The sequence below is a fragment of the Ursus maritimus genome, unplaced genomic scaffold (genome assembly GCF_017311325.1).
Source record: "Ursus maritimus isolate PB19 unplaced genomic scaffold, ASM1731132v1 scaffold_35, whole genome shotgun sequence".
NCBI classification, from domain to species: Eukaryota; Metazoa; Chordata; class Mammalia; order Carnivora; family Ursidae; genus Ursus; species Ursus maritimus.
This window is the reverse complement of record NW_024426119.1, coordinates 12,827,644-12,843,837: the sequence shown is the minus strand read 5'-3', so window position 1 is coordinate 12,843,837 and position 16,194 is coordinate 12,827,644. Positions and strand designations below refer to the sequence as shown.

Genomic DNA, 16,194 nt, shown 5'->3' with positions numbered 1-16,194 from the left:
TATTCTAATTGCAATTACAAAGAGGAAAAGTGGTTAAGGAATTTTACATTTTAAAATATAGAGGGGTTATTATTAAATTAAGTTTCAACATAGAAAATTACTTGACCAAAACTGGATTCACACGTTCAGGCGGAAAATAAGTTTTATATGGAAGTGAGCCTCACAAGAGTGAAATTTATTTTTAAAATAGATTCTCATTCTAAATTCCTTTCAATAAATAGGGGAATCTTTACTTACTTGAACTGTAATACTTTACTGTATTCATTAAATCTTGTGATGACACTCACATCAATGAAAGGTTTGGGCTCTAAGAGAAAGAAAGAAAACAAAAAAAACGAAGAAAAGAGTCAAACTTTATACTAGATAAAAATAATATCTACTTAATTTTAAAAATAGGATGTCTCAATTTTTTTCTTTTTTTCACCTGAATCCAAAGCAATAGATTTTGGAGGAGCCACGGGGTGAAATACAACAGGAAACAGTGTACCTGGCAACTGACTATCAACCTTAAAAAAAAAAGAAAAGAAAGAAAATAAATCAGCAGGATTTGAAATAATGTAATAACTTTTAGCTTTAGAGATAATATTATAGAAGAGGCTGCTTATTTCATCATAATTAAATATCTGCATTGTATATATGATGCTATTAAAAGTTCCACTTTAAATCTAACATTCGTACATATGCAGGCAAGGGCAACCTTTTACATAAAGGAATATTTAATACCCTCATAAGCACATTAACACTGTACAGCATACACACTATCAATCAAAATATTTGTGCCTTTTGATTTTGACAGCTTATAATTTAAGTAAAATGTAAGTGGAAACTGAATATGAAATTAGAAAGGAGAAAAAGGATAAAAGTGTCCTAAGTAGTATTTAGTAATTAAAAGGAAGAGAGGAAGGAAAGCAAGAAGGGAGCAAGCAAGTAAGCAGACAAAAACATTCTCCAATAAAGCCCAGCTCACTCCTGTGTAGAATGACAAAAGAAAATCTTATTTTGGGATCCCATGACAAATTCAAAGGAATATTTAAAAATAACAACGTCAGTGCAGGAAAATGCTCTTGCAGGCTAACTGGTCAAATTCAATAATCTCAACAGTCACAAGGTCTTGGACGCTAAGCGTAGAGAATCCACAGGACACATGGGAGAAGAGTAAGAAACATACAAACAAAAAGAAAAATACTGTTTACAATGTAAGCTAGAGCCTTGTAGAAAATTTTCATCCCCACGTTTCCCAAAGTGATTAGGTATACTTAATTGAACAGAAAATGACAATGTTACCTGAAGCCAGTACAATCTGGCTCTTAAACTTCTCTGGTGAGGAGACTGCTTAAATTCAACCTGAATCCCTGACAAAAAATCTCGCTTTATTGGGCAATGAACAGGGAGGCGCATTTCCATGGGAACTTTATCAAAATTGACCTGGGAAAAAAAACACATATGTTTATGATGATCTGGTATTAGCAGCAGAGCCCATTTTAAATATTCACTTACTCACAAACTGAAAGGAGAAAATAGTTTAATCTCCACATCTCACTAAAAGATCTGCCTTAAGGTGATCTACAGTTGAGATCTTTGAAGCAGAATCATCACTTTTCCACCAAAATTAGGAGGAAAACAAGAAAACAACTGAGGAAATTTTCAATGATATAAACTGCCGTTAAAGAAAAGACACCATGCTTTATATTTTGAAAAAACCTAAATAGTAATGAGTAACTCTAGGTAACTCTTAAATTTTGTTTTAACTAAGTTAAACAATGAATAGTTAATCGCTTATTTATGTCTGACAGTTTGTTTACGTTTGAGCATTGCCAACATTTATAGGGATAAGGGTTGGAGTAGGGAGCATATCCGGTGGCCAATGCAAACCCAACCATTAGATGTCAAAGAATAACTGAAGCTGTGTGACTGAACCACAGCAAATGAGAAACTGCAGTCAAGCTTCTGGGGTCTTCTTAGGGCAAAAGTGACCTTTAGCTACAATACTGTTAAGGGCCTGCAGAGAGTACACCTGTATTTGTGCCATCTACCCAAGTCCAACAATCGCTCACATTTAATGAACTTAACTGCGTGGGTTTTCTACAGGTTTCTCATTACTGAAATACATAATTTTGCACAGCCTTTATTTACCAATATATATTGGCATCATTAAACACAGAACAAAAGTTCCAATAAGCAATATTAATTTCTGCATAATCTTACTGAAAACAAGTTCCATGAAACTGTCTTGTAAACAGAAATTACAAAAATGCAAAAGAGCAACATATTTAAATCATATTTCACAGTATATGATTTAATAACATATCTTAATCTAAAATGTACTAATGAGTATCAGTCATGTCGATCCTCCTAACAAGAGTTTATTTGCTAATAAATAAATTAGTTCCTGCACACATACTTTTACTTAAATTTTCCTTACTTATTATCTGCCAACAAAATACATATATAGAAACTAAAACAAAAAAATTTTGGTATACCTCAAAATTATTATCTAGTTTAATCCATCCATGGTCTTTTGATACTTGATATTTTTTATAGGACTGCTCCAACAACATTATCTGCTTTTGACTAAAAGGCTTCCATTTCTGTTTTGGTTTCATCTCCCAAACAACACCAGAACTAAAACAATTCACAAAGAAAATTAAATTAGGAGTATATATTAGGCTTGTTGGAATTGTCATTCAACTTCAAATTATTGCAACTATGTATCTCTTATGAAAATTATACAAGAGATTTTTTAAACAGCAAAATACACCTGTATTATAAAAGTTCATAAGGAAAAGGGGCAGGGGAAATGTTCTATCACACACTGACATCAACCAATCAAGGAACTTGCAAACTTCTTTTATAAAGAGCCGTAGAGTAAATATTTTAGGTTTTGTGGCTAAGACAAAATTGAGGTTATTACATAAGTGCTTAAATAACGAGAAAAAAATTCCATAGATTTTTCTAATTGATGAAATTCAAAATATAAAAACAATTGAGTACAAATTTTAAAAATACAAGTCTATCAATGAAAAAATATGTTTTTAAATTTTTTTCATTGAGGTATAATTGATACATAACATTAAATTAATTTCAGGTATACAAAATAATGATTTAATATTTGCATATACTGTGAAATGATCATCACAATAAATCTAGTTAACATCTATCACCATACACACTTCCAAAAAAAGAATTTTTTTTAACACTTCTTTCTCCGTGGTGACAACATTTCACTGAATTAGGGCTCAAAGTCAGTGTTCATAGAGGCTAATTCTTCGGTCACCTCAAACTCAGCCCTGGCTTCTCAAATACACAATAACTGAGTAGTACTGGTCACATCTGGTAACTCATCACGAGTCAAGGAAAATCATTCAAAATCATTTGCCTTTAGTTGACTATTGATTTTGCTCTGAATGTCCTCAGTTCTTCAAGCAACTGTTCTCACAAAGAGGCTAAGGGTCCTAAGTTTATTTACTCTGGACACATTTCTTCAGCTGCTACATTCAGGTGATTCAATTAACTCACCATCGGTAAAAGACGTTCCTTGCCTGGCTAACACATTCAGAAACTAACTTGGTTGCAGCTTCATTTTTGGTTTTTTATTTTTGTGAAGAAATTCTGCTGTATGAGCTATTTTGTCTGAAGTTTTCTAATTTTTCTGGCCATTCCTTTCCTGTGAGGTGGGCATATTTTGACATGTGCTTAGTTTGGAAATGTCAATATATATTGTATTCTTTTAGCACAGGTAAGGGTCATTACATAATAAAATAATGCTTTGCCATTTCACTCAATAACTGTGACCTAGTAGAGAGTCACATTCGAAGTCCACTTTTCTCTACCTCTTTTGACATGATGAACATGCATTAGTAATAAAAAATAAATACAAGTTGCAGGACAGCTATATGTGTGGCAATCATACACTCTCAAGTTATTTTTCCTTTGTTGCGTGCTAAGCAGCGGTGCAAAAGCAGCCACAGACATATAAAAGAATAAGCAAGGCTGTGTTCTAATACAACCTTACTTGTGGGCAACAAACTTTGAATTTCATATAATTTTCATGCATTACAAAATACTATTTTCTTTCAATTTTTTCCAACCATTTAAAAATGTAAAAAATTCTTAGACTGAGGTCTCTAAAAAACAGGCCATCAGCTAGATTTGGCTCATAGGCCATACTTTGTTGACCCCTGATTAGAGAATACTGTTTGCATAATGATAAAATAAAACCCCATTATATTTTAATTTAACATAGTTTGTTCGTACTAATCAATGATACTGTTAACAATGTCCCCACTATATCATGTATTCAGTCAAAGAAGATAATGCATAAAATATCCACTATAAGTTATATAAATTATATAAACCTTGGGCTGCCTGGGTGGCTCAGTTAGGCATTCAACTTTTGATTTTGGCTCAGGTCATGGTGTCAGGGTTGTGAGAACGAGCTCTGAGTCAGGCTCTTCTCTGGGTGTGGAGGCTGCTTAAGATTCTCTCTCTCCCTTTTCCACTGCCCCTCCCCTCCCTCTAAAATACACTGAATGAATGAATAAATAAATAATATAAATCCAACACTGATTCATGATAAAAACGCTTCAACAAATTAGGAAGAGAGGGGAACTTCCTCAACTTGAAAAAGAACATCTCCAAAAAACCTACAGTTAACTAGATGCTTTCTTACTAAGATCGGGTACAAAGCAAGGATGTTTACTCTCATCACTCCTATTCAACATTGGGAAATCCTAGACAATGCAATAAGTCAAAAAAATAAAAGGTACACAGATTAGGAAAGAAGAAATAAAGCTGTCTTTGTTCTCAGATGACATGAATGTCTATGCAGAAAATCCCAAAGAATCAATCAAAAAATTCCTGCAACTAACATTTCAAAATACAAAGTTAATATATAAAAATCAATTGTGTTCTTATATATCAGCAATGAAAAACGGAATTTGAAATTAAAAACACAATAATATTTATATTAGCACCAGAGAAATGAAATACTTAGGTATAAACAAAATCTAACAAATTTGTGCAGAATCTATGAGGAAAACTACAAAAGTTTAATGAAAGAGATCAAAGATCTGAATACAAAGATCTGTGTACATGCATATGCAGATTGAATATTGTCAAAATATCAGTTCTTTCCAAGTTATCTATAGCTTTGATGCAATCCCAACCAATATCCCAGCTGATAAATTAATTCTAAAGTTTATATGGAAAGGCAAAAGACTCAAAATAGTCAACATAATGTTCAAGAAGAAGAAAGTTGGAGGACTGACCCTACATGACTTCAAGATTACCACAAAACTATATAAATCAAGACAGTGTGGTATGGGTGAAAGAACTGACAAACACAACAAGAGAATAAAGGGTCCAGAAATAGACCCAAACAAATATAGTCAACTGATTTTGAAAAGGAGCAAAGGCAATTCAATGGAAAAAGGACAATCTTTTCAACAAATGGTGACAGAAATGAACATGCAAAAAAAAAAAAAATCAAGTTAGACATAGAGCTTACACATTTCACAAAAACTAACTCAAAATGTTTAATTATAGACCTAAATATCAAACACAAAACTATAAAATCCAGCAGGTAGCACAGGAGAAAATGTAAGTAACTTTGCATTTTTGTGACTTCTAAAATACAACTCCTAAAGCACAACTCATGAAAGAACCCACGCTGGGCCTCATTAAAAATAAAAACCTCTTCTGTGTGAAAGACACTGTTAAAAGAATGAAAAGACAGTCAGAGACTGGGAGAAAATATCTGCAAAACACATACCTGATAAAACGATTGTACCCCAAATATACAAGGAACTCTTAAAATTTGATAAGAAAAATGAAAAATTAAAAAATGGGCAAAAGACCTGACTCTCACCAGAGAAGATGTTCTGATAGCAAAGAAGCATTTGAAAAGATGCTCAACAGCATACATAATTAGGGAATTGCAAATTAAAACAATATTGACATATCACTACATCCCTGTTACAATGGCCAAAATCTGGAACACTGACAACGCCAAATGCTGGCAAGGATGTGGAGCAATGAAGGCTCATTCATTCATTCCTGGTGGAAATGCAAAATGGTGCAGCCACTTTGAAAGACAATTTGGCAATTGCTTACACAACTAAACATAATCCTACCATAAAATCCAACAACCCAAACGAGTTAAAAACTTATGTCTATACAAAAACCTGCCTATGAAGGTTATAACAGCTTTATTCATAAATGCCAAAACTTAGAAGCAACCAAGATGTCTTCTAATAGGTGAATAAACTGTGGTACATCCAGGCATGGGATATTATTAAGTGATTTTATAAAAATAACTTACCAAGCCACAAAGAGACATGAGAAAACTTAAAAAAATATTGCTAAGTGAAAGAAGCTTATCTGAAAAGGCTACGCACTGATTCCAGTAATATGACATTCTGGAAAAGGCAAAATTTTAGAGACAGTAAAAGGATCAGTGGTTTCTAGAGGTTCAAGGGGAGGGAGAAAGGGATGAACAGGTGGCACACAGGTGATTTTTATGACACTGAAACTATTCTATAGGACACTGTAATGACAGATATGTGTTATTCATTTGTCAAAACCCATAGAATCTGGGGTGCCTGGGTGGCTCAATTGAGCATCTGCCTTCGGCTCAGGTCATGGTCCTGGGATCCTGGGATTGGGCCCTGCATCGGGCTCCCTGCTCAGCGGGGAGTCTGCTTCTCCCTCTCCTCCCCCTATTCCTGCTCTCTCTCTCTCAATGAATAAATAAAGTCCTAAAAAAAAAAAAAACCATAGAATTTACAACACTAAGAGCAAACTAACTTAAACAACATCAATACTGGACTTTAGATAATAATAATGTATCAACATTAGTTCATCAATAGTAAAAAATATACCACACTATTTCAAGATGTTAATAAGAGGGGAAAGATTCAGGACACAGGGGAGCTCTGTACTTTACAGCCATTTTTTCTGTAAACCTAAAACTGCTAAAAAAAATAAGTCTATTTTTAAAAATTATGTAACTGATTTATTTTTCCTCAGTACACATCACCACTGAATTAATGTGTATTAAATGTGTACTGCATCAGAAAAAATATAAATATAAAAATATAATCAAGTTCTTTTAGATGAATTTTTAAAAGTCCTTATAAAGACCAATCTGACAAAATATAGTAGCATACATAATACTAAAATAAAAATGTTATATTAAAGAACAACAGAGTAAAGAAACTGAATTTATAGAACTTGAAAATTATTTTCATATTTAGGTTAAAAATACTATAAAAAACTGAAGTGTATAACCAAGAGAATATATATATACATATATATACAGAAATATATTACATATATACAGAAATATATTAATATTATATCAATGGATGTGTATACCCTTTATAGAACTCTTAATCTTCCAGGTGTTGTGTGAAGTGTGTTACATACGTGATGTTTATTGACCTAATTTTTTGCTTCACTAAACATGATTATTGATAGATGCCATGATGGTTATACATGGTAACATGTTAACCATTCCACCCATCAGCCTCCAAGAAAAGGAGTCTTTTACCAAAGTCAGTGAGATTTAAAAAGTCAAAATAAATAAATTCAAATATTTTTCTTATACAGACGCAAGCAGAATCAGAAACAATAACTGGTTCCATCCATCACTATTTAAAAGTTCTAAATAACTGCCCATTAAGGACTATGTACCCATGTCAAATACTGCCTCCTCCATGAATGTCTTCTCCAATGTGTCTGACCCACTGCTGTCGGCTCCCCCTAATGCATGACAGTTTCCTCAGCCTCTACTGCACAAAACAACTTAGTTGCTTCTATCTCTGTACTTCCATTGCATGTATATATACTTCTTTGCAGCACTTCTGTTATTACAATTCATTAAAAGAATACATACCAAAAACAAAGAAGCCAACCTCTTTTTTCCCCCACCAACTGATGATGAGTACAGTAAGTGCAAAGCCATTATCTTAGTCATCTTTCTATCTTAGGGGCTTTTCCACTAGCAGTGAAAAAAATCGTTCATAAGTTATGCAGTACATCAAAATTCAGAACACCTGTTCACTCTCATTAAACTTGATATTATGAACTCAATGCTTTTTAAAGATTTCTGATGCCTTAACTTCCTTCTTCCGTACCTGGTTATCCCAATATATGAAACTTCCTGCTTGTTTTCATTGTTAACCAGGGAAAGCCCAAGACTGTGCAGAGAAAAGGTTATTTCGTGATCGGCCTGCTCCATTTCTTCTGCCTGCAGTGCTTTGGAAACCAAGGCAACGTCATCAGTGAAAAGCAACACTCTCTGGCGCCCATCTAGGAAAGATACCCAGTGTATCTGAGTATTTGCATCATAGGGAAACTGGCCACATTCATCCTGGGGAAAAGAAAGACTTTATATTAAACCCATAAGTAGTAAACTTTTATTACATATTACATAAAGTTAAACTATAGTCACAGAACATTTAGAAAAGTTTAAAAAACATGACTATAAATTGGAAAACCATCAAAATGATATAAATTAATTAAAGTCATAACCTATTTTAAAACATTGCTCACCGATTTTTTTCAAACAATAACAAACATTAACAGTGCTTAATTTTTTTTTGTACCCTAGGTTTGACTACTCAAAGGGCACTCGGCAGGAATAAGAGTATCCTGCAAGGGTACCAGTGTTCTAAAATGCTTACTTGTCTCCAAGGTGAAGAAGTTCCTAAGTTTATTAGAACAGTAATCTCATGTAAAACTAACCTAGTTTATTTTTATGTTTTAATAACATAACACTGCAAGTATTTATACATCACACTATATAAAGCTATGATTTGTACTTAAGATTTGTACTGTTTTGCAAAACCTTCTTGGCTGAAGGTCTCATATAGCACTAAAAATATAAGACTTGATTTGGTCAGTGTTTTCAGAGACTGAAATAGTGATTTCCTCCTCATTCTGGGCTTTACATAAATATAACAGTTCATTTCAACAAGCAGTACAAGTACCTACTATGTGCTTTTCATTTCATGCTTTCTTGGGGGAAAAAAGCAAATAAAGGATTTATCAAGAGCATAGGAATAGCTGAGTGTTGTTGCTGTTTAACATCTATCTATTGCTTTTTTTAATTGAAGTATGGTTGACATGTAATGTTTCATTAGTTTCAGGTGTACAACATAATGATTCAACAACTTTATATGTTATCCTATGCTCACCACAAGCATAGCTGCCATGTCACCATTCAAGTCTATTCTTCTACCATTGACTAGATTCCCTCTGCTATACTTGTCAGCCCCGTGACTTAGTCCATAACTGGAAGCCTCGACCTCCGACTCCCCTTCACCCGTTTCACCCACCTGCCACCTCAACCTCTGGCAATCACAAGTTTGTTCTCTGAATTGATGGGTCTATTTCTGGGGGGGGGGGTTGTTGGTTGTTTGTTTTTTAGATTCCAATGTTTAAGTGAAATCATATGGGATTTGTCTTTCTCTGACTTATTTTGCTTAGCATAATACTCTCAAGGTCCATCCATGTTGGCACAAATGGAAAGAACTCATTATTTTTAAGACTAAGTAATATTCCATTATACACACACACACACACACACACACACACACACAGCCCACATCTTCTTTGTCCATTTATTTACTGATTACACAGGCTGACTACGTATCTTGGTTATTATAAATAATGCTGCAATAACCACAGGGGTGTATATACCTTTTCGAATTAGTGTGTTTTGTTTTGTTTTGTTTTTTTTAATGTTTTTTTATTATGTTAGTCACCATACAGTACATCCCTGGTTTCCGATGTAAAGCTCAATGCTTCATTAGTTGTGTATAACACCCAGTGCACTATGCAACACGTGCCCTCCTCACTACCCATCACCAGTCCATCCCATTCCCCCACCCCCCTCCCCTCTGAAGCCCTCAGAATTAGTGTTTTTGTTTTCTTTGTATAAATACCCAGAAGTGGAATTGCTGGATCATACAGTTTATTTTTAATTTTGTGAGGAACCTCCATACTGTTTGCCCCAGTAGCTGCACCAATTTATATTCCCACCAAGTGTGCATGAAGGTTCCTTTTTCTCCACATCCTCACCAGCATATTTCTTTTTAAAAATCTATTGCTTTTAACATATGTCAAAGTAGCCTATTCAATTTTTAAAATTCTAAAATGCAATCAAATTTTGCAAATGTTTCAGAGATACCTATTAAGGTGAATTCTCTCTGTAAAGTACAAAATTTGATGTCTTGGTTTCAATCTTAGTTATTACTAAAGTACTCTCTAATCTTATTTATTTTTCATCTGTTTGATCTGTTAAAAATTAAATGAGGTGTGTTAAAATATCCTCTGCTGTGTTTCAGTTGACTTCCAGCATTTTAAGATCTATATTTTGATATGATGTTATTCTTTGCATGAAAGTTTGTGGCAATCATGCCTTCTTCGTCATATCTATTTAAAGGTTTTTGCTTTGAATTATAGTTGTTCAGAAATTAAAATCAACAACTTTGCTTTCTTTTTACTTCTGTTTGCCTGCTAAATCCTTAGTGCCTCTTCATGCTTATAATGTTCTGTGTTGGTATGGCTAAGACACATCTTTTGTAAGTAGCATATAGTTAGATAGTGTTTTCTAGCTTAATCTGAGTCTTGTCTTTTAATAAGGAGAATTTAAACCATTTTCATTTACTGACATAATTGATAGGAAACATGATTTAGCGGGAAAAGTCTGTGGACTGTTAAGTCAGACAGACCTGGTTTTGAATTTTAATCAGCAGTTCTGAATTCTGATAAGAATAAGCGATACTATGCAGAAAACATTAACACAGGAGATAGATTCAGTAAAAGGTATTTGCCACTTGTTACATTTTTCCTTAGGTCTCCTTCCTTTACGGGCAAAATTATCTTTATTTTTATTTTCTCAATTGTTTTAAAATTCTCTTACCAATGATTTTTAGTTCTACTAATAGTTTTTTTTTAAAAAAAGCCTTCATCTACACTTCTATAATTAAAATTAAAGATTAAATGGTATATTTATGGTATGAACAGAATATATTATTTCCCTACTCCACTTTCACTTCATTCGGTTGTGTCTTTTATTTCACTATGCATTCTTCTATTTCATAGCTGTTACAGCTTTATAACTTTGTTGAGGATGCAAGGCATAAATCTGGAAAATTTCTTGTGGTCCTTCTGCAGTAAAAAAATTTTCAGAGGTATAATCACCCTCTGATTCTACAGGATAGTACTACATTTTTTTTCCTGAACTATTTTTTTCATAAATCTCATATTGCTGATATTTTTTTTTCCTGTTCATTCACACTTAATGAGGAAAGATCTGTTCAGACCTAGTGTTTGCCAATAATGTATGGATTTTCTCTGAACCCCCTCACCATGTCCACCTGGGCCCGAGTGGAACTCCCTTCTCAAATCAACTTAGCAGACAAGGGAAGGGGCAACTGCCTTGCTTCTAGATCAGTTTCTAGAATCTGGCAGATTATGTGCTGAGGCACAATTATCTACTTTTCCTACTGCCTGGTTCTCTAACACCAAATAGAAGAGAAATATTAAAAAGCACAATCCCCACATACAAGATTCCCAGATTCTTCCTGAATCTGCCTCAATATACAGACCTGAATATCCTCCTCCAGGAGGTCCTTCCCACTTTCTCTCTAGTGTCTACAGACTACCAGTGGGTGTCACAGTTACTGCACAGTGTTAAATGTGAGGAGAGGGGAAACAATACCAGCACAGTCAGAGACCTCAGCTAGAGCTCCCATGTCTCTGAGCCAGGAAGCTAAGGGGATCAGGGAATTTAAGCCTCTATACCATTTACAAACCTTGAGTTTCGGTCTTGTAAAAAGTAAAGCACAAGCAAGCCAGTAGAGCTCCATCAAATTGTCATGGTGAAAATTATTCCAAGAATCTTCTAACAGAGGAACTACCAGTCTGATTTTTCAAAAGTGGATAAGTCTTTATCTCTTTTATGGGTATTTCAGAGGGAATATAGGAGGGGATAATTCAGCCACTGTTGGCCAATTACCATTTTAAGGCAAAAGTCAATAAAGCTTTTTTAACAACTAGCATTATCAGACAGTAGAACAGAACACTGTATGAACTTTTCATAATAAATATATTTCTACGGAAATAAATGATCTGCATCACTAATACAGGAGCAACTCCTACAATACAGAAAGGCTGGTAGGTGACTCCTTAAGACCTTCCCAACGTTTAAGAGTCTAAGAATAACATATTTGATTAAATTAGCACCTAAATATTGTTTCAATAAATATTTCATTAAATTTCTTATATGGGATAATTTGCATACTGTCAGATTCCTTTAATTAAAACATATGGTCTTTATTGAGAAAATATGCCTAAAAACCTCAGAGCCAACAGTGCTATGCATATGTTCAAAATAAAGTTGTTTTCACTTAGCTTTAAACTTCTTTTTTTTTTTTTGACATTTTACAAAGTGTTCTAATATTGGAAGTATTCTTTCTTTCTTTCTTTATTTTTATTTTTTCATAATAATATTTTTATTATATTATGTTATTCACCATACAGTACATCCCTAGTTTCTGATGTAAAGTTCGATGATTCATTAGTTGCATATAACACCCAGTGCACCATGCAATACATGCCCTCCTTACGACCCATCACCAGTCTATCCCATTCCCCCACCCCCCACCCCTCTGAAGCCCTCAGTTTGTTTCTCAGAGTCCATAGTCTTTCATGCTTCATTCCCCCTTCTGATTACCCCCCTTCATTCTTCCCTTTCTTCTCCTACCGATCATCCTAGTTCTTATGTCAGGGATCATTTCTATAGTTTGTTAAACATCTTTTCTTTAAAAAAAAAAAAAAAGGCATATAAAAAGATACTTTACTGGTCTTTACTTAGGCAAGATAAAGCAGGCCTATTTTTTAAACTGTAAATAAATTATTTTGACTAATCTAAAATACTGGTATGAACTACTTGCAATCTAAACTCCAAAACCAACTTATTTTGAAAATACTTTCAGTTCATTTTTAGTTCAGTAAGGACAAAGATGACTGTGTGAAACTGGCTTGTCTGCTTCCTTCGCCACCGGGCAACTCATTACAGTGCTCGTTCACATCAAATGATACCTTTAACAGACTGTGTTCTCCGGTATTTGCTGCATATGTCCACGTAAGTTTTCTGATACCAGTAGGATCTGCCCATGCAAAAAGTCGAGCTTCTCCTGGCACCAAGTGCACTTCCTCCTGTGACCCACTGAAACACAACCACCAGAGAGATGAAAACAGCCAGGCCCTGAGAAACCCAGACCTGTGGTTTACAGAGCAGGGGACTGGCACAAAAATCTTGTAAAACTGCCTTTTTTTAATAAACAGAACTCTGCCTAAAAATAAGTACCCTAAAATGTCCAATAAACTAATGGTTTAAAGCTTGAGGGAAGGGAATATTGACTTTCTGAAGTTGCAGGATACTCCTAATTCATGCAGGCAATAGAATTCATTAAAGTAAACAAACTGGCACATCAGAGTTCACCTGCAGAAAGAGCCATAAACAATAAATCCTTTAGCAGCAGTAGAATGTCACTCAGTGCTTAAAGTTTATTAATCAAATGCAATAGATAAGAAACACGAGTCTCAGAAAAAAAACAAAAATTAGGTCCACACTGTTGCTACTCAAAGCATGATCTATAGAGAAGCAGCAACATTACATGGAGCTTGCTGAAATTGCAAAACTCTGGGCCCCGCCTAAAACCTACTAAATCAGAATCTGCATTTTAACAAGATTTCTGGGAGATCTTCAAATTTATCATTAAAGTTTAAGAACTATTAGTCCACATTACAAAAAACTTTACAGGGAACAACAACAACAAAAGGAACCCAATTAGGTTTCAATCCCATTCTGTACTTTTAAACCTCCCACTGGATTCAAACCAGGAGAGTTAAGAACAGGTAAATCCACAAGGCATTATTTTAGATAAAATAATTCTATATGTAAAAATAAACTTAGGTATATGCAAGATTTTGTACATATATAAAATAATGCCTTACAGATTAATAATAATAATTCTTGGTAAATATGTAATATATATTTTAAGGATTTAAAACTATGTTACATCATTAAATAATGGTATCATCCAAGACATTAAATAATGGTATCATCCAAGCCAAATGACAGAACAGCAAAATTCCTATCATTCCATACTTAAACTCAATACCCTACCTATTCATTGAGCTCTCATTTAATCTTCTACCACCTCTACTGGGGGGAAGAAAACCAACTTGATAGAGATTTATAGGGAGAGGTTCACTGAGCATTTCCAGATTACAAAAGAATAACAATGCTTAAACACGTAACAGGTTCACAGTTCCTTATATGCCATTCTGAAATTTTAAAAGCTCCAAAAGTCCAAAGATTTTTGGTATCAAAAGTCGTTTGGCTAAAAAACCTAATCTGAACTGATGTGAGATTATTAATAGTTTTGATTTATCCCACTTAGTATGAATATTCATAAGTTCTGCTGCCAGAATATTAATGTATTGGACTATAGAGAACCATCTCAAAACCTGTTGAGGGTGTTATAATACACAGCATGTGTTCCATGTTACCTTTCTAAAATCAGAAAATATGTGGAATGTGAAACACATCTACCACCTCAAGTGTTTCCTAGAAAGGAATGTGGGCCAGTAAAAAGCAAATGAGATTTTCCATGAACCTTTTTCTTCATACCTCTGTTTGTACGTGACGACGTCCTGTGATGTGTGGTTTATTACCAGGGCAGGTGCAGATCCCTCGTGGTAATCAGAAAAGGTTATGACAGTTGAATGTTCAGCAGTGTTTACATCCACCAAGATACCCCCATTCTATTGCAGAAAAAAAAATTTTTTGAGGTATTCGTTTAACTTGCAGTGACATGTGGAACTTCAATCAGTTACGTAGACAACAAAAAATCGGTTTTCTTAAGTTCTTAACGAAAAGCACACTGGCTCTGATCTCTTACAAATATATGTATAGCACCTTACAAATATATATATTAGCACCTTCAAATGATGACCAGATTTTTTTTCCAGGTAAATTCTGTTTTTCTTAACTTAAATTCAATTAGTCAATCTTATAGCATGTTTTAATAAAATATTTTAAAGCAAATTTAAAAAATCGAAGACACTATTTTAAAACATGAAAACATAATAAAAAAATTAAATTAAATTTAAAAACCATGAAAACATACCAGCTCTTCTAAGCTCAATAAAGTGCCATTATCCTGTCGGTTATAAAAAAATGGTTTGGAGGATCCTTCACAGCCCACCACTCTCACACAAAGTTTGCCTGACAAATTTTCAGGCCAAAAAGGAAGGCACTAAAAATATAAAAGTTAACATCAGTCTTAAAAAAATACTGAGGTATAAATAAGACAATGGCTAATTAAGTTTTCAATTCTAAATCTGATCATGATACAATTATTACTAAGTTTCTTAAAATATTTCTTCCACCTCTCATGTTAAAATTATTAACAATATAAGGCCTATTTATGGAACCAAAGAAACTCCATCAGAAGAACATAGATCGATTAGTCTGTATGCACTTATGAAATAATTATAAGAAACTAAAGAGCTTACTGATTAAGAATGCCTCAAATATCTTGAATATTTAAAACCTATAATCTTAAAACATCTGCTTTTGTGCATATCCCATTATAATTCCTTAATGTATTATGAATTCTTTCAGTGTTATCTTATCCTAGATAAACTAGAAAGACAACTGAAGGCAGAGAAGAGAACACACGGACCTTGCTGGAAGTCCTAACATTACCTTCCTAACTGATCTTAATCAAAGCATATACCTCTCTAAGCCTTATCTGTAAAACTGCGGTTTTAGTTCCTAACATAATACAAAATGTCCCTCTGTTATTCAACACTAGGTAAATTCTATTTTTGAATAAAAACGCTACTATTATCAAACCCATATCAATGATAATGAGTATTTATTTGTTGCCAAGTCTACAGAGATCATTCTAAGTGTCTTGGAAAGCCAATGCCTCTCAGAGCTCTAAATCTGTATCACTGGAATCCTTCCTTTTAAGCTTATTGCTATATGTTTTTAAATATATACAGTTTTGTTTTTGAGATGTACAGAAGAATGGTTCTTTAAGGTCAGCTGGTTTGGTTGAAAACTCAGGCAAATTCAAGCAGTAATGCTCATCTTTGCACCTGTCCTCT

At 33.9% G+C, this 16,194-nt stretch overlaps 1 protein-coding gene across 1 annotated transcript in view; it reads right to left on the bottom strand.

Annotated features, from left to right (window-relative positions):
- Positions 1-16,194, bottom strand: part of VPS13C (vacuolar protein sorting 13 homolog C) — a 171,127-nt gene that overhangs the window by 26,052 nt on the left and 128,881 nt on the right. Inside the window, exons 62-69 of the mRNA XM_040620561.1 lie at positions 15,207-15,335; positions 14,708-14,841; positions 13,111-13,237; positions 8,136-8,371; positions 2,481-2,622; positions 1,285-1,425; positions 425-506; positions 238-307 (exon numbers count right to left, since the gene is read on the bottom strand). Coding sequence (XP_040476495.1) covers positions 238-307; positions 425-506; positions 1,285-1,425; positions 2,481-2,622; positions 8,136-8,371; positions 13,111-13,237; positions 14,708-14,841; positions 15,207-15,335 — 1,061 coding nt within the window. The remainder of the gene's footprint in view (positions 1-237; positions 308-424; positions 507-1,284; positions 1,426-2,480; positions 2,623-8,135; positions 8,372-13,110; positions 13,238-14,707; positions 14,842-15,206; positions 15,336-16,194) is intronic.